General features: G+C 47.4%; 1 protein-coding gene and 1 pseudogene across 3 annotated transcripts in view; one reads left to right on the top strand and one right to left on the bottom strand.

Moving 5' to 3' along the window:
• The first annotated feature begins 1342 nt into the window (after positions 1-1342).
• On the top strand, positions 1343-10608 carry LOC127928941 (putative methyltransferase DDB_G0268948; annotated as a pseudogene).
• The window catches only part of LOC127928942 (receptor activity-modifying protein 1-like), a 35799-nt gene continuing 27303 nt past the window's right edge, over positions 10515-19010 (bottom strand). For 2 of the 3 annotated variants that reach the window (XM_052516566.1, XM_052516565.1), the window contains exon 3: positions 16830-18084. In XM_052516566.1, the coding sequence (XP_052372526.1) occupies positions 17829-18084 (256 nt within the window). In that variant the 3' untranslated portion in view covers positions 16830-17828. Of the gene's footprint in view, positions 10647-16829; positions 18085-19010 lie in introns of those variants that run through there. The other variant, XM_052516564.1, reaches the window with a different exon arrangement.

Genomic DNA, 19010 nt, shown 5'->3' with positions numbered 1-19010 from the left:
GTCTCTGCTCTCTGTCTCTGCTCTCTATCCCTGCTCTCTGTGTCTGTCCCTGCTCTCTGTCTCTGCTCTCTATCCCTGCTCTCTGTCTCTGCTCTCTGTCTCTGCTCTCTATTCCTGCTCTCTGTCTCTGTCCCTGCTCTCTGTCTCTATCCCTGCTCTTTGTCTCTGTCTCTGCTCTCTGTCTATATCCCTGTTCTCTGTCTCTGCTCTCTGTCTCTGTCTCTGCTCTCTGTCTATATCCCTGTTCTCTGTCTCTGCTCTCTGTCTCTGCTCTCTGTCTCTGCTCTCTGTCTCTGTCTCTGCTCTCTGCTCTCTGTTTCTATCCCTGCTCTCTGTCTCTGTCTCTGTCTCTGCTCTCTGTCTCTGTCTCTGCTCTCTGTCTATATCCCTGTTCTCTGTCTCTGCTCTCTGTCTCTGTCTCTGCTCTCTGTCTCTGTCCCTGCTCTCTGTTTCTATCCCTGCTCTCTGTCTCTGTCTCTGTCTCTGTCTCTGTCTCTGTCTCTGTCTCTGTCTCTGTCTCTGTCTCTGTCTCTGTCTCTGCTCTCTGTCTCTGTCTCTGTCTCTGTCTCTGTCTCTGTCTCTGTCTCTGTCTCTGTCTCTGTCTCTGTCTCTGCTCTCTGCTCTGTCTCTGGTCTCTGTCTCTCTGTCTCTGTCTCTGTCTCTGTCTCTGTCTCTCTGTCTCTGTCTCTGTCTCTGTCTCTGTCTCTGTCTCTGTCTCTGTCTGTCTCTGTCTCTGTCTCTGTCTCTGTCTCTGCTCTCTGTCTCTGTCTCTGTCTCTGTCTCTGTCTCTGTCTCTGTCTCTGTCCCTGCTCTCTGTCTCTGTCTCTGTCTCTGTCTCTGCTCTCTGTCTCTGTCTCTGTCTCTGTCTCTGTCTCTGTCTCTGCTCTCTGTCTCTGATCTCTGTCTCTGCTCTCTGTCTCTGTCCCTGCTCTCTGTTTCTATCCCTGCTCTCTGTCTCTCTCTGTCTCTGTCCCCAGTCCCAGCTCCAGCTCCTACAGGACATACTCTGTCTAATACTGACCTCTTCTGTCCTCCGAAGGAAGTGCAGCAAAATAGTGTGGTTTCCTTGGGGAGTGCATCCCAATAATATCTCCTTTCTCCTGAAGTGTACACTCGTTCCCTGCACTCGTTCACTACCACAGATCTAAACACATTGTATTGGTGCAGAAAAGGGCTTGAGGGTTTTTTCACAGTATTTCTTATACCAGTTATATTTCCTTTGAAATTAGCAAAGGGAAGTGAACAAGTGCACACTTTGGGAGGAAGGAGGGATCATTTGGGACGAAGCCCTGGTGGTTAATTAACAACCTCTGTGTCTGATGTTAGTGTCCCAGAGGTTGTCAGTGTCCTCAGAACTCTCTCTCTCATTCTGACTCAGCACGGCAACAGCACGGCAACATGGCTCACCGTCGCTTTGAGGGCAAAGAGCACGCAGCCTCCTACCTGAGGTACAGGGTGTCCCCCCCACAGGAACTGATCGCAGATATACTGGCATTTCTGGAGAATATGGTAGGGGCGTGTGTGTGTGTGTGTGTGTGTGTGTGTGTGTGTGTGTGTGTGTGTGTGTGTGTGTGTGTGTGTGTGTGTGTGTGTGTGTGTGTGTGTGTGTGTGTGTGTGTGTGTGTGTGTGCGTGCGTGCGTGCAGGGAATGTAGTTTTGCCCCTTGACCCTTGCCCTGTTCGAAGGATTTTTGTGAACAAAAATGGTTCACAATTGTGTAAGCCCACACCGATCTAATCGTATGCATTTAGCTGCTATAATTGTGCCTATCTGGATTTAATAGCGTAACTGTAACGGCTTTCTTCCATTGAAGGAGAGTCGGACCAAAATGCAGCGTGATAATGATTCATGATATTTTAATGAAGGAAAAAACTATACATGAAATAACTTTAAATATACAAAACAACAAACGGAACGTGAACCTATACAGCCTATCTTGTGACAACAAACACAGAGACAGGAACAATCACCCACAAAACACTCAAAGAATATGGCTGCCTAAATGTGGTTCCCAATCAGAGACAACGATACACACCTGCCTCTGATTGAGAACCACTCCAGACAGCCATAACCCCACTAAGCCACACACCTAACAAAACCCCAAGACAAAACACACCACAATAAACCCATGTCACACCCTGGCCTGACCAAATAAATGAAGACAAACACAATATATTACAACCAGGGCGTGACAGAACCCCCCCCTAAGGTGCGGACTCCCGGACGCACAGCAAAACAATAGGGGAGGGTCCGGGTGGGCGTCTGTCCATGGTGGCGGCTCCGGCGCGGGACGTGGACTCCACTCAATCAATGTCTTAGTCCCTCCTCCTCACGTCCTAGGATAGTCCACCCTCGCCGCCGACCATGGCCAAATAGTCCTCACCCAGAACCCCACTGGACTGAGGGGCAGCTCGGGACTGAAGCAGCTCGGGACTGAGGGGAAGCTCGGGACTGAGGGGAAGCTCGGGACTGAGGGGAAGCTCGGGACTGAGAGGAAGCTCAGCACTGAGAGGAAGCCCAGCACTGAGAGGAAGCCCAGCACTGAGAGGAAGCTCAGCACTGAGAGGAAGCTCAGGTCCTGGCTGGCTGGCGGATCTGGAAGAGTCTGGTTGACTGGCGGATCTGGAAGTGTCTGGTTGACTGGCAGATCTGGAAGAGTCTGGTTGACTGGCGGATCTGGAAGTGTCTGGTTGACTGGCAGATCTGGAAGAGTCTGGTTGACTGGCGGATCCTGGCTGCATGGAGGATCTGGAAGATCATGGCTGACTGGCGGATCTGGAAGATCATGGCTGACTGGCGGATCCTGGCTGACTGGCGGATCTAGCTGCTCTGGCTGCTCCATGCAGACTGGCAGCTCTGGCTGCTCCATGCAGACTGGCAGCTCTGGCTGCTCCATGCAGACTGGCAGCTCCATGCAGACTGGCAGCTCTGGCTGCTCTATGCAGACTGGCAGCTCTGGCTGCTCCATGCAAACTGGCAGCTCTGGCTGCTCCATGCAGACTGGCAGCTCTGGCTGCTCCATGCAGACTGGCAGCTCTGGCTGCTCCATGCAGACTGGCAGCTCTGGCTGCTCCATGCAGCCTGGCAGCTCTGGCTGCTCCATGCAGACTGGCAGCTCTGGCTGCTCCATGCAGACTGACAGCTCAGGCTGCTTCATGCAGGCTGGCAGCTCTGGCTGCGCTGAACAGGCAGGAGACTCCAGCAGCGCTGTAGAGGAGGAAGGCTCTGGCAGCGCTGGAGAGGAGGAAGGCTCTGGCTGCGCTAAACAGGTGGGAGGCTGCGGCAGCGCTGGAGAGGAGGAAGGCTCTGGCTGCACTAAACAGGCGGGAGACTCCGACAGCGCAGGAGAGGAGAAAGGCTCCGACAGCGCTGAACAGGCGGGAGGCTCCGGCAGCGCAGGAGAGGAGAAAGGCTCTGGCAGCGCTAAACAGGCGGGACGCACTGAAGGCCTGGTGCGTGGTGCTGGCACTGGTGGTACTGGACCGAGGACACGCACAGGAAGCCTGGTGCGGGGAGCTGCCACCGGAGGACTGGTGTGTGAAGGTGGCACAGGATGGACCGGACCGTGAAGGCGTACTGGAGAGCCTGAGAGCAGGACTGGCACAGGACGTGCAAGGCTAGGGAGGTGCACAGGAGGCCTGCTGCGTGAGACTGGCACAATCTTCACCAGCCGACTAACACGCACCTCAGGACGAGTATGGAGCACTGACCCAGGTGCCATCAAATCCCCGACACGCTCCGTCGGACGAATATCGTACCTAAAGCACCAAACTAGCAACTCCCTCATTACTCTCTCCTCCAATTTCCCCATTAACTCCTTCACAGTCTCTGCTTCGCTCACCTCTAACACCGGCTCTGGTTCTGGTCTCCTCCTTGGCTCCTCACGATAAACAGGGAGAGTTGGCTCAGATCTGACTCCTGACTCTGCCACACTCTCCCTGAGCCCCCCAATACATTTTTGGGGCTGACTCTCGGTCTTCCGTCCGCGCCGCCATGCCTGCTTCGCCAACTCCATTCTCCGATAACCTGCTTCGCACTGCTCCAGCGAATCCCAGGCGGGCTCCGGTACTCTCTCTGGGTCGACCACCCACCTGTCTATTTCCCCCCAAGTAGTGTAGTCCCGATATTGTTGCTCCTGCTGCCGCTGTTGCTTCTCCTCATACCAGCGCCTCTCAGCTCTCTCCGCCTCCAGTTCTTCTTTGGGGCGGCGATATTCTCCAGGCTGATCCCAGGGTCCTTCTCCGATGACTGCCTAAATATGGTTCCCAATCAGAGACAACTATACACACCTGCCTCTGATTGAGAACCACTACAGACAGCCATAGACTTTGCTAGATAACCCCACTAAGCCACACACCCAACACCCCACACAACCCCAAGACAAAACACACCACAATAAACCCATGTCACACCCTGGCCTGACCAAATAAATGAAGACAAACACAATATATTACGACCAGGGCGTGACAATAACGCTGATATAGCGCTGATATATTGCTGATATAACGCTGATATAGCGCTGATATAACGCTGATATAGCGCTGATATAACGCTGATATAGTGCTGATATAACGCTGATATAGCGCTGATATAACGCTGATATAGCGCTGATATAACGCTGATATAACGCTGATATAATGCTGATATATAACGGTGATATAACGCTGATATAGCTGATATAGTGCTGATATAACGCTGATATAGCGCTGATATAACGCTGATATAACACTGATATAACGCTGATATAACGCTGCTGATATAACGCTGATATAGTGCTGATATAGTGCTGATATAACGCTGATATAGCGCTGATATAGCTGATATAACGCTGATATAACGCTGATATAACGCTGATATAGCGCTGATATAACGCTGATATAGCGCTGATATAACGCTGATATAACGCTGATATAACGCTGATATAGCGCTGATATAACGCTGATATAACGCTGATATAACGCTGATATAACGCTGATATAACGCTGATATAGCTGATATAGTGCTGATATAACGCTGATATAACGCTGATATAACGCTGATATAGCGCTGATATAACGCTGATATAACGCTGATATAACGCTGATATAACGCTGATATAACGCTGATATAACGCTGATATAACGCTGATATAACGCTGATATAGCGCTGATATAACGCTGATATAACGCTGATATAACGCTGATATAGCGCTGATATAACGCTGATATAACGCTGATATACCGCTGATATAGCGCTGATATAGCGCTGATATAGCGCTGATATAACGCTGATATAACACTGATATAACGCTGATATAACGCTGATATACTGCTGACTTCCGACGTTATTGTCACTTCAGAAAGGAAGGCCGTTCGACCTTGCCGTGGACGTAGGCTGTGGCTCGGGACAGGGGACACTCCTACTGGCCCCTCACTTTACCCAGGTGATTGGGACAGACATCAGCCCCGCCCAGCTGGAGGTGGCTCTGGCCAATAGCAGCGCCCCAAATATCTTCTACAGGTAAGAAAAGGGGAGGGGCACGCACGATAGTGGGCGGGAATTGCTTTGTTGTCCGAGCAAGGATCAAGGTCTCGTCCAAGGTCATACTCTAATATGTGAAGTGTTATATGTCTGTCAGGAAGGTTGGTACTGTTGGCAGACAACAGTGTCTATTGGACAATAAAGTATTCATTCATTCCTTCATATTTAGATGTAATTATCCTGTTTTTTGATACCATACCCCATTGAAACATCCCTGTAGTTTGAACTAGTAACATAATTAACTCAGACACATTGAGGTCCAAAGTTCACCAGTTAAACATCCAAAATGTGTAACCCTTTCGTCAGCATGCAGACATGGTCTCACATCTCCCATAACCCCACAGGCAGTGTCCTGCAGAGGAGTTACCGTTCGCTGACGGCGAGGTAGACTTGGTGACCTCCATGACCGCGGCCACTGGTTCCACCGTCCACGGTTCCTCCAGGAGGCAGACAGGCTGCTGAAGCCCAGAGGGTGTCTGGCCCTGGTTAGTTATACCCTGGACATGGACCTGGAGTACGGACAACACTCCCACACTCTGACTGACATCTGTCATCAGGTCAGATAACAAACCACCGAGGAATTGATTGATTTAATTGATAAGATCATTAAAAATAGCAGGCTGCTCCAGATAGAAACAACATCACATACAATCAACTGACCAACTGTCTATGTATAGAGGTCCCACTATCTCAGTGTTAAATGAACCAGTTTAACACTGGATAATTGGGACTCATATGTACTCTGTGAAAGGGTTAAATGTAACACTCTCTGAGTTCAATGTACACTGGGATCTGGCCTTCTATGAAGTGTGAAAACGGTGTGACTTCAGAGTAAGGAAACAACGGGAAAGTAATTCAGAGTAGGAAAACAACAGGAAAATAATACTACCTTATTAATGTCCCCCTGCAGTTCTACAAGAACCTGCTGCCATTTCGCAGTGCCCACATAGGTACTACCACGGTCCCTCTCTACAAACAGATGTATGACTCATGCCCGTACCCAGACAAAGAGTGGTGAGTGCTGCTGAAAAGCCACGGTATCCAGACTGCTACTGTATATCTGGCTCTGTGTCTACTGTATATGTTGCTGGCTCTGTGTCTACTGTATATCTGGCTCTGTGTCTACTGTATATCTGGCTCTGTGTCTACTGTATATCTGGGCTCTGTTTCTACTGTATACCTGGGTTCTGTTTCTACTGTATACCTGGCTCTGTGTCTACTGTATATCTGGCTCTGTGTCTACTGTATATCTGGCTCTGTGTCTACTGTATATCTGGCTCTGTGTCTACTGTATATCTGGCTCTGTGTCTACTGTATATCTGGCTCTGTGTCTACTATATATCTGGCTCTGTGTCTACTGTATATGTTGCTGGCTCTGTGTCTACTGTATATCTGGCTCTGTGTCTACTGTATATCTGGCTCTGTGTCTACTGTATATGTTGCTGGCTCTGTGTCTACTGTATATCTGGCTCTGTGTCTACTGTATATCTGGCTCTGTGTCTACTGTATATGTTGCTGGCTCTGTGTCTACTGTATATCTGGCTCTGTGTCTACTGTATATCTGGCTCTGTGTCTACTGTATATGTTGCTGGCTCTGTGTCTACTGTATATCTGGCTCTGTGTCTACTGTATATCTGGCTCTGTGTCTACTGTGGACACGGTGCATTCGGAAAGTATTCAGACCCCTTGACTTGTTCCACATTTTGTTACGTTGCAGCCTTATTCTAAAATGGTTTGAATAAATGAAAATTCCTCAGCAATCTACACACAATAACCCACAATGATGAAGCGAAGACACGTTTTTAGACATTTTTGCAAATCTTGACATAAGTATTCACACCATTTGCTATGAGATTGAGCTCAGGTGCATCCTGTTTAATGGATCATCCTTGAGATGTTTCTACAACTCGACTGGAATCCACCTGTGGTCGTTTATATTTATTTTAAAACTTGTTAGGGAAGTGCTCCCGCTGTGGGGATCAAATCAGCGGAAATTTCAAGTGCGCCACGTATAGTTTTTGATAAAACTCAAACTTTCATTAAAATGCACATACAATGTACTGAATTAAAGCTACACTCGTTGTGAATCTAGCTACCGAGTCAGATTTGTAAAATGCTTTTCGGCGAAAGCATGAGAAGCTATTATCTGATAGCATGCACCCAAAAGTACTGGAACTTCATCTAAAACGACAGATTTTGCGGCAGCCGGTGCTAACCAAAACGCAGAAATAAAATATAAAACATTCATTACCTTTGACGAGCTTCTTTCTTGGCACTCCTAGATGTCCCATAAACATCATTTTGGGTCTTTTTTCGATTAAATCGGTCCATATATAGCCTAGATATCGATCTATGAAGACTGTGTGATCAACGAAAAAATAGCATTTTTTAATGTAACGTCATTTTTTCAAATTAAAAAAGTTGACGATAAACTTTCACAAAACACTTCGAAATACTTTTGTAATGCAACTTTAGGTATTAGTAAACGTTAATAATCTATCAAAATGATCACGGGCGATATTCTTTAGCTTCACGTCTTGAAATCATGTCCGGATATTTCTCAACCAAAACATCCTGTCGGAGACCGGAAGAAATCGGCTCCCTTGTTTCGGTTTGACCAAGAAACAAATCCGAGGCAAATGACAAGACTGTTGACATCGTGTGGAAGCTGTAGGTATTGCAACCTCGGCTCCATTTAATGTGGGTCTCTTTTAACAATTGGTTGAAGTTGCGCATGGATATATTTTCCCATTTTCAGTGATCAGATTTTCCTGCACTTTTCGATGAAACGCACGTTCTGTTATAGTCACAGCCGTGATTTAACCAGTTTTAGAAACGTCTGAGTGTTTTCTATCCACACATACTAATCATATGCATATACTATAGTCCTGGCATGAGTAGCAGGGCGCTGAAATGTTGCGTGATTTTTAACAAAAAGCTGCGAAAATTCGCAGCTTCCTTAAGAGTTAACATGATTAGGAAAGGCACACACCTGTCTATATAAGGTCCTATAGTTGACAGTGCATGTCAGAGCAAAAACCAAGCCATGAGGGTGAAGAAATTGCCTGTAGAGTTCCGAGACAGGATTGTGTCAAGGCACAGATCTGGGGGAGGGTACCAAAAAATGTCTGCAGCATTGAAAGTCCCCAAGAACACAGTGGCCCCCATCATTCTTAAATGGAAGAAGTTTGGAACCATCCACTCTTCATAGAGCTGACCACCCGGCCAAACTGAGCAATCGGGGGAGAAGGCTCTTGGTCAGGGAGATGACCAAGAACCCGATGGTCACTCTGACAGAGCTCTAGAGTTCCTCTGTGGAGATAGGAGAACCTTCCAGAAGGACAACCATCTCTGCAGAACTATACCAATCAAGCCTTTATGGTAGAGTGGCCAGATGGAAGTCACTCCTCATTAAAAGGTCCATGGGGCTCCCGAGTGGTGCAGCAGTCTAAGGCACTGCATCTCAGTGCTAGAGGAATCACTACAGACCCTGGTTTGAATCTAGGCTGTATCACATCCGGCTGTTATTGGGAGTCCCATAGGGCGGCGCAGAATTGGCCCAGCGCTGTCCAGGTTTGCCCGGGGTAGGCTGTTATTGTAAATAAGAATTTGCTCTTAACTGACTTGCCTAGTTAAATAAAGGTTCAATTAAAAATATATATAATACGACAGCCCACTTGGCATTTGCCAAAAGGCACCTAAAAGACTCTCAAATAGTGAGAAACCAAGATTGAACTCTTTGGCCTGAATGCCAAGCGTCGCGTCTGGAGGAAACCTGGCACCATCCCTGCGGTGAAGCATGGTGGTGGCAGTATCATGCTGTTTGGATGTTTTTCAGTGGCAGGGACTAGGAGACTAGTCAGGATCGAGGGAAAGATGAACAGAAAAAACCTGCTCAGACTTGGGCGAAGGTTCACCTTCCAACAGGACAAAGACCCTAAGCAAACAGTCAAGACAACGCTGGAGTGGCTTTAGGACAAGTCTCTGAATATCCTTGAGCGGCCCAGTCATAGCCCGGACCTGAACCCGATCATACAGCTCTGGAGAGACCTGAAAATAGCTATGCAGCAACGCTCCCCATCCAACCTGACAGAGCTTGAGAGGTTCTGCAGAGAAGAATGGGAGAAACTCCCCAAATACAGGTGTGCCAAGCTTGTAGCGCCATACCCAAGAAGACTCAATCGCTTCCAAAGGTGCTTCAACAAAGACCTGACTAAAGGGTCTGAATATATTTTTAAAAATCTATTTAGAGTAAGGTTGTATTTGAATAAAATGTGTAGGTGTCAAGCGGTCAGAATACTTTACGATTGCCCTGAATATTAGTATACTAGCATACCATCGCCTAGCCTAGCATAGCATAGCCTGGTCTAGAGTATCACAGAATAGCATAGCTTAGCCTAGCATAGAATAGCCTGGCCTAGCTTAGCATAAAATAGTATTCTGATTTTGTTCAGTGTTTTTGTGTTGCTCTTTCCAGGCATGAGTGTCTGCGGATGAGGAGGCCGATGCCTCTGAGTGGCTACATCGGCATGGTGGAGACCTTCTCTAGCTATCGGGCGTTGCTGAAGCAGGATCCAGTGGAAGCCCACAGGTTCTCCCAGGACTTCAGGAACAGGTGAGCTTCAGCATACAGGTGCTCAAAATGATTTGCAGGCTGGAAATAAATGGAATGTGCCTTTAGCAATGTTTACTCCATGTTTATTTTTGCAAACTACTGTCTGCAAACTTCTATTACATTATGAACACTGGAAGCAAATATCTATGAGGAGAGACTTATCTGCTTATAGGTTTATATATATAAACATTTGAACACAATCCCATAAATAGTGCAGTGCAGGTTGGTTTGAAATGAGTTGAATTTCTCATCTCTGAGAAAATCTTAGTGAGCTGATGACCATCTTCTTTGACTGTCACTCACTCACTCTGTTCCTCCTCTTCTGGCCGAGGTTGCTGTCTGAGATGGGGGAGTCGAATCCAGACACAGAGATCACAGTGGTGGTGAAGTATTTCTACTGGCTGGCCTGCAAACCTGCTGCAGCCTGATCTGGGGCAAAGACGCAGCAAACCCCACAGACCCGTCTCTTCCCTTGATGTTTTCTGTTGCATCTAATGGCAAAATGACATCACTAAAAGAGAGGATACACATTACAACAAATAAGACCACGTGTTACATGCAACTTAAATCATTAGTCCATCAAAGTCAAAATGAAAAGTGAACCCACATGAACTCCAATACCACCTAAAGAAGATGTTTACGATGTTTCAGATTAGTCTGGATACCCGATGAGCTCAACCATTTCTTGTTTTATAAAGAAACAGCTTGTTAAAATACAATTGTCTTCTCTGGTTTACTGAAGAATGAACTGTAACTGGTAATTACAGTGGTTTGCGTTCTGAACACATAGTCTGACGTCTCCAGCCTCTTGCGTATGTGCTCACACATGCTCCCTCGGTGTCCCTCTGAGTGTTGAGGCTGGTGTGTGTGCATGTGTTTTCAAAGGAGTAGGACTGAGATCCTACCTGGCAGGAGAGGTGAGGTCTCCCCATCTGAAATGCCATATGGTGCCCCTAGTGGTAGAATAAAGTAATACTTTCCCTACCTTACCTCATAGCCCCATATTATGGCCCGAATTCAATTCATAACCACAACTCATAGTCCCAACTCATAGCCCCATCTCATGGCCCGAATTCAATTCATAACCACAACTCATAGCCCCATCTCATGGCCCGAATTCAATTCATAACCACAACTCATAGTCCCAACTCATAGCCCCAACTCATAGCCCCAACTCATGGCCCGAATTCAATTCATAACCACAACTCATAGTCCCAACTCATAGCCCCATCTCATGGCCGGAATTCAATTCATAACCACAACTCATAGTCCCAACTCATAGCCCCATCTCATGGCCCGAATTCAATTCATAACCACAACTCATAGCCCCATCTCATGGCCCGAATTCAATTCATAGTCCCAACTCATAGTCCCAACTCATAGCCCCATCTCATAGCCCCAACTCCTTGCCCGAATTCATAGCCACAACTCATAGCCTCAACTCTTAGCCCCAACTCATAGCCCCACCTCATAGTCCCAACTCATAGTCCCACTTTATAGCCCCAACTCATAGTCCCACTTTATAGTCCCACCTTATAGCCCCAACTCATAGTCCCACTTTATAGTCCCACCTCATAGCCACAACTCATAGTCCCAACTCAAAGTCCCACCTCATAGTCCCACCTTATAGCCCCAACTCATAGCTCCACCTCATAGCCCCACTTCATAGTCCCACTTCATAGTCCCACCTCATAGTCCCACCTCATAGCCCCACCTCATAGCTCCACCTCATAGCCACAACATAGCCCCAACTCATAGCCAAAACATAGACCTAACTTATAGACCCAACTCATAGCCACCTTTTATAGGCCCAACTCATAGCACCAACTCATAGCCAAAACATAGACCCAACTCATAGCCTCAACTCATAGCCACACTTTATAGGCCCAACTCATAGCACCAACTCATAGCCAAAACATAGACCCAACTCATAGCCTCAACTCATAGCCACAACGTAGCCCTAACTCATAGCCCCAACATAGCCCCAACTCATAGCCACAACATAGACCCAACTCATAGCCACAACATAGACCCAATTCATAGCCACAACATAGCCCCAACTCATAGCCACAACATAGCCACAACATAGCCCCAACACATAGCCCCAACTCATAGCTACAACATAGCCACAACATAGCCACAACATAGACCCAACTCATAGCCCCAACTCATAGCTACAACATAGCCACAACATAGCCACAACATAGACCCAACTCATAGCCCCAACTCATAGCCACAACATAGACCCAACTCATAGCTACAACATAGACCCAACTCATAGCCCCAACTCATAGCCACAACATAGCCCCAACTCATAGCTACAACATAGCCCCAACTCATAGCTACAACATAGCCCCAACTCATAGCCACAACATAGACCCAACTCATAGCCACAACATAGACCCAACTCATAGCCCCAACTCATAGCCACAACATAGACCCAACTCATAGCCACAACATAGACCCAACTCATAGCCCCAACTCATAGCTACAACATAGCCCCAACTCATAGCTACAACATAGACCCAACTCATAGCCCCAACTCATAGCTACAACATAGCCCCAACTCATAGCTACAACATAGCCCCAACTCATAGCTACAACATAGCCACAACTCATAGCTACAACATAGCTACAACATAGCCACAACTCATAGCTACAACATAGCCACAACTCATAGCCACAACATAGCCACAACTCATAGCTACAACATAGCCACAACTCATAGCCACAACATAGACCCAATTCATAGCCACAACATAGCCCCAACACATAGCCCCAACTCATAGCTACAACATAGCCACAACATAGACCCAACTCATAGCCCCAACTCATAGCCACAACATAGACCCAACTCATAGCTACAACATAGACCCAACTCATAGCCCCAACTCATAGCCACAACATAGCCCCAACTCATAGCTACAACATAGCCCCAACTCATAGCTACAACATAGCCCCAACTCATAGCTACAACATAGCCCCAACTCATAGCCACAACATAGACCCAACTCATAGCCCCAACTCATAGCCACAACATAGCCCCAACTCATAGCCACAACATAGACCCAACTCATAGCCACAACATAGACCCAACTCATAGCCCCAACTCATAGCTACAACATAGACCCAACTCATAGCCCCAACTCATAGCTACAACATAGCCCCAACTCATAGCTACAACATAGCCACAACTCATAGCTACAACATAGCTACAACATAGCCACAACTCATAGCTACAACATAGCCACAACTCATAGCCACAACATAGCCCCAACTCATAGCCCCAACATAGCTACAACATAGCCCCAACTCATAGCCACAACATAGCCACAACTCATAGACTCAACGCATAGCCACAACACAGACCCAACTTATAGCCACCTGGATATACCTGACCCACTAAACTCTGACTCCAGGCCTCAACATGGAAGCGTTCATCAAGCCTTCTCTGAAGAAGCTTCCCAGAAACTACAGGGGTGTATTCATTAGTGCACACCGTAGAAAAACTTTTAGTTCAGGTGTTTCCCTCCCAGTTTGGGCCTGTTTGCTCGTTCCTATTGAATACACCCCAGGTCCTTTATCTCAGTTCTGTTTCTCCTCTTCAGATGTAATGTCAGATGCCCACCGTACCATCTTCCTCTCTAAGGACTAGAGCTACTTTAACTTAGTATTACCGGGCTATTAGTCTCTGCCTGTGGCTGTCTGGGACTAGTGTCTGGGACTAGTGTCTGGGACTAGTGTCTGGGACTAGTGTCTGGGACCACCTTAATGATCATATAGCCAAGCTGACAGCAGGCCAGCTGAGACAGGGGCAATAGGGAGCCAGGGAGCTTTCTGGGTGATGATGTGGGTTTGAGACGGTGGGTTTCTTAGTGTGGAAGAGGAGAGGACTTATAAATAGCTATGAATCAGCTACTTGCGAGTGGTTCTCCTGATTCATTGGGGTCAGGTCTCGGGATGTTTTCACTATCACTTTACATTGTATTCACTTTCTTCCTCTCTCCCTAAGTCACCAGGGTCTGCTTTCCATACCAATCTCAGAAGTAATTATCTTACTCATGACAGCTAATACATGGAACGCTGGTCCCCAAATGCATAACAACAAGGTCGGTCAGTCACCATGACGATACTGATAAGGACCAATGCATGTGCACTCCACAGGTGGTCATCACACATCCATTACATTCCTAATGATTCAATCAAACATTGCGAACTCACTCGCTAATGTTTTCTGATTGCATTCCTATAACTAATTACAATCACTTACCGCTCTATTAGATTTGGCTCAATAGGTGACAGTGTTTGTAAGGTGTTATAAGGCTATTTTAGGCTGTGTACTCATTTAGGCTTCATCTCTGTACATTCCTTAAGGCAATACCACTGTAGGTGGGATGTTACTGTGAGGTTTCACTTATCAAGTCCATCTGGCACCAAGTCCATCTCACACCTTCTCCACAGGGAGTGGACAGCGGCCGTATTGCTATAGCTCTGGGCCCAGGCTTTAATTCATTTAAGAAAATTTCTTTAAAATTGAGCCTTTATTTAACTAGGCAAGTCAGTTAAGAACTTAAGAACAAATTCTTATTTACAATGAAGGCCTTACCAGAAGGTAAAAAGCCTCCTGTGGGGACGGGGGCTGGGATTAAAAATATACATAAATAAATATAGGACAAAACACACATCACGACACAACACTACATAAAGAAAGACCTAAGACAACAACATAGCAAGGCAGCAACACATGACAACACAGCATGGTAGCAAAACCACATGACAACAACATGGTAGCAATACAACATGGCAGCTGCACAGCATGTTAGCAGCACAAAACCCAGTACAAACATTATTGGGCACAGACAACAGCACAAAGGGCAAGAAGATAGAGACAACAATATATCACACAAAGCAGCCACAACTGTCAGTAAGATTGTCCATGATTGAGTCTTTGAATGAAGAGACGGAGATAAAACTGTCTAGTTTGAGTGTTTGTTGCAGCTCGTTCCAGTCGCTAGCTGCAGCAAACTGAAAAGAGGAGCGGACCAGGGATGTGTGTGCTTTGGGGACCTTTAATAGAATGTGACTGGCAGAACGGGTGTTGTATGTGGAGGATGAGGGCTGCAGTAGATATCTCAGATAGGGGGGAGTGAGGCCTTTTTACTGCAGTCACAATGAGATGAATAACCCCGTTGCTATGGCGAGCTGGCTTTGGGACTATATTCTGCCACTTGTGTTAAGGCGAGCTGTCAGTCAAAGTGGCTTTTAATCTTTTAGTTTCTTCCATTCTCCTTCAGGGAGACCCAGGGCCCTCTGGTGTGCTGACTCATTGTGTGGTGTGCTGACTGCCTTTTCATAAAACAAGAAAAATGTGTGTGTGTGTGTCGTGCGTGTGTGTGTGTATGTGTGTGTGTGTGTGTGTGTGTGTGTGTGTGTGTGTGTGTGTGTGTGTGTGTGTGTGTGTGTGTGTGTGTGTGTGTGTGTGTGTGTGTGTGTGTGTGTGCGTGTGTGTGTGTGTGTGTGTGCGTGCGTGTGTGTGTGTGTGTGTGTGTGTGTGTGTGTGTGTGTGTGTGTGTGTGTGTGTGTGTGTGTCGTGTGTGTATGCGTGTGTGTGTGTGTGTGTGTGTGTGTGTGTGTGTGTGTGTGTGTGTGTGTGTGTGCGTGTGCATGCATGCGTGCGTGTGTGTGTGTGTGTGTGTGCCTTCTTCTTCTGCCCACCACAGTATGAGAACAGCCGGTTGTTTTTGAATGGTTCATATTGTAATGTATTTTTGATACCTCTCTACACAGGTGTGTGTGTATTGGGATGTTGGAGTACTCTGACTCCTGAATCTGATAGATATGGTAGTAGGTGGATGGTAGTATGACACTCAGTGCCAGGAAGAGAGCTTTGGTTCTGGCTGTGGGCTGAAGGGGCATCTCTACACTCCTCAGGTCGGAGTTCAATTCTGTTCTCATTCATGTTTGGATATCAAACAAATATCATATTGATATCAAAATAAATGGATACCAAAAACGATTTCTTATTTCACTTTTATCATATTAGTATTTGTAGTTGTTTATTTCTCTGTTTAGAATGCACATGAATAGATACTAATGAATGAATAATCAGACACGTGTATCTATAGGTACATGCAGTGGTCATGGCTCTGTAATCCATTGTGAAACAGTAGAATATAAAACAACATGTTCTGATGAAGATCATTCCTGTTTTGTTGGGTTTAAAAGGCGTGGCTACTGGGCGTGGCTACTGGGCTTGGCTACTGGGCGTGGCTACTGGGCGTGGCTACTGGGCGTGGCTACTGGGCGTGGCTACTGGGCGTGGCTACTGGGCGTGGCTACTGGGCATGGCTACTGGGCGTGGCTACTGGGCGTGGCTACTGGGCGTGGCTACTGGGCATGGCTACTGGGCGTGGCTACTGGGCATGGCTACTGGGCGTGGCTACTGGGCGTGGCTACTGGGTGTGGCTACTGGGCGTGGCCACTGGGCGTGGCCACTGGGCGTGGCTACTACTGGGCGTGGCTACTGGGGCTACTGGGCGTGGCTACTGGGCGTGGCTACTGGGCGTGGCTACTGGGCATGGCTACTGGGCTACTGGCTACTGGGCTACTGGGCGTGGCTACTGGGCGTGGCTACTGGGCATGGCTACTGGGCGTGGCTACTGGGCATGGCTACTGGGCATGGCTACTGGGCTACTGGACATGGCTACTGGACATGGCTACTGGGCATGGCTACTGGGCGTGGCTACTGGGCGTGGCTACTGGGCGTGGCTACTGGGCATGGCTACTGGGCGTGGCTACTGGGCATGGCTACTGGGCGTGGCTACTGGGCATGGCTACTGGGCATGGCTACTGGGCGTGGCTACTGGGCATGGCTACTGGGCATGGCTACTGGGCGTGGCTACTGGGCGTGGCTACTGGGCATGGCTACTGGGCGTGGCTACTGGGCATGGCTACTGGGCGTGGCTACTGGACATGGCTACTGGGCATGGCTACTGGGCGTGGCTACTGGGCATGGCTACTGGGCGTGGCTACTGGGCATGGCTACTGGGCGTGGCTACTGGGCATGGCTACTGGGCGTGGCTACTGGACATGGCTGTCTAGATCAAATACAGCCTTTTCTGTGAAGCCCTTTATATACATCTATTCAGTTCATGTAAAGACTTGGCTGGTGCCCTAAGCTACATTACAGATGTTGTTGCATTGATTTTGACATACGAGGTATTTACTATCTGTCCTCCGTGCCCTACACAACATTAGCCCTCTCTTGGTTGGCCACTTTGTGGTTTACAACAATACAATGCATGTTTTCAATTGGAATTTCTAGGGTTATCGATGAGCCATAGTACAATGTTAAATAGCCTTTGCTTTGTTTCAGTAGTAGGCTTCTGAGAGGTCCTTCACTCATACCGCCAGTGTCCATCAAACAACAACCATCACAGAAAGATTACAGTCTTAGTATGCTGTTGGGTATCTCTGCTTGTCGTTTGCCCCAGTTCAGTGTCCCCTCCATCATGGCTCCCCTATCAGATAAGCTGGAGTTCGTTTTCCAAGAGGTCAGGTTGATCCCTAGAAGCTGGCCTTGGGTCAGTTTTGCGTTTCCACCGCTAATGATTCAGTTTAGAATTTTGGCAGGGCAAACTGATCCTAGATCTGTATTCCGTACCCAGGGGCACCTTCACCCAGGATGAGACAGTTACACGATTCCCTGGCAGCATTTACCGCTCCACACCACTAGGGCAGTCATGAGCAGAGTGACCAGCACAGGCACTCCAATGAAAGGCCCCAAGATACGTATAGGAGGGTCCCGAAGCAGCCTGCCGGTCAGAGCGCAGTCGTGAAAGTAGTCCCGGTGGAGGCGTATGAAGAGTTCGTCTATCTGCTGGTTGGGCCAGAAGCAGTGCATCTTGAGTGCCACAAAATAGGTGCAGTTGGTCAGTTCCTCGTAAGGCCTGCAAGGGGGATAAAACATTGAAACTCGGGGGCAGCATGAGAAAACCAACTCTAACTTTTAAATACAGTGCATTCGGAAAGTATTCAGACCCCTTGATGTTTCCCAAATTTTGTTACATTACAGTCTTATTCTAAAATAGATTAAAATAATAATAATCAGCATCAATCTACACACAATACCCCATAATGACAAAGAGAAAAATGCCCCAAAAAAGAAGAGAAATACCTTATTTACATAAGTATTCAGACCCTTTGCTATGAGACTCGAAATTGAGCTCATGTGCATCCTGCTTCCATTGATCATCTTTGAGATGTTTCTACAACTTGATTGTAGTCCATCTGTGTGGAATTCAGTTGATTGGACATGATTTGGAAAGGCACACACCTGTCTATATAAGGTCACACAGTTGACAGTGCATGTCAGAGCAAAAACCAAACCATGAGTTTGAAGGAATTGCCGTAGAGCTCCGAGACAGGATTATGTCGAGGCACAGATCTGGGGAAGGGTACCAAAACTTTTCTGAAGCATTGAAGGTCCCCAAGAACGCAGTGCCCCCATCATTCTTAAATGGAAAAAGTTTGCATCCACCAAGACTCTTTCTAGAGCTCGCTGCCCGGCCAAACTGAGCAATCAGGGGAGAATGGGCTTAGGTGACAAAGAACCCGATGGTCACTCTGACAGAGCTCCAGAGTTCCTCTGTAGAGAACTTTCCAGAAGGATAGCCATCTCTACTGCACTCCAGCAATCAGGCCTTTATAGTAGAGGGGCCAGACGGAAGCTACTCCTCAGTAAAAGACACATGACAGCCCGCTTGGTGTTTGCCAAAACACTCTCAGACCATGAGAAACAAGATTGTCTGGTCTGATGAAACCAAGATTGAACTCATTAGCCTGAATGCCAAGCGTCACGTCTGGAGGAAACATG

The sequence above is a fragment of the Oncorhynchus keta genome, unplaced genomic scaffold (assembly GCF_023373465.1).
Source record: "Oncorhynchus keta strain PuntledgeMale-10-30-2019 unplaced genomic scaffold, Oket_V2 Un_scaffold_5147_pilon_pilon, whole genome shotgun sequence".
NCBI classification, from domain to species: Eukaryota; Metazoa; Chordata; class Actinopteri; order Salmoniformes; family Salmonidae; genus Oncorhynchus; species Oncorhynchus keta.
Note: the sequence above shows the minus strand (reverse complement) of the source record. Positions and strands in the feature narration are given on the sequence as shown.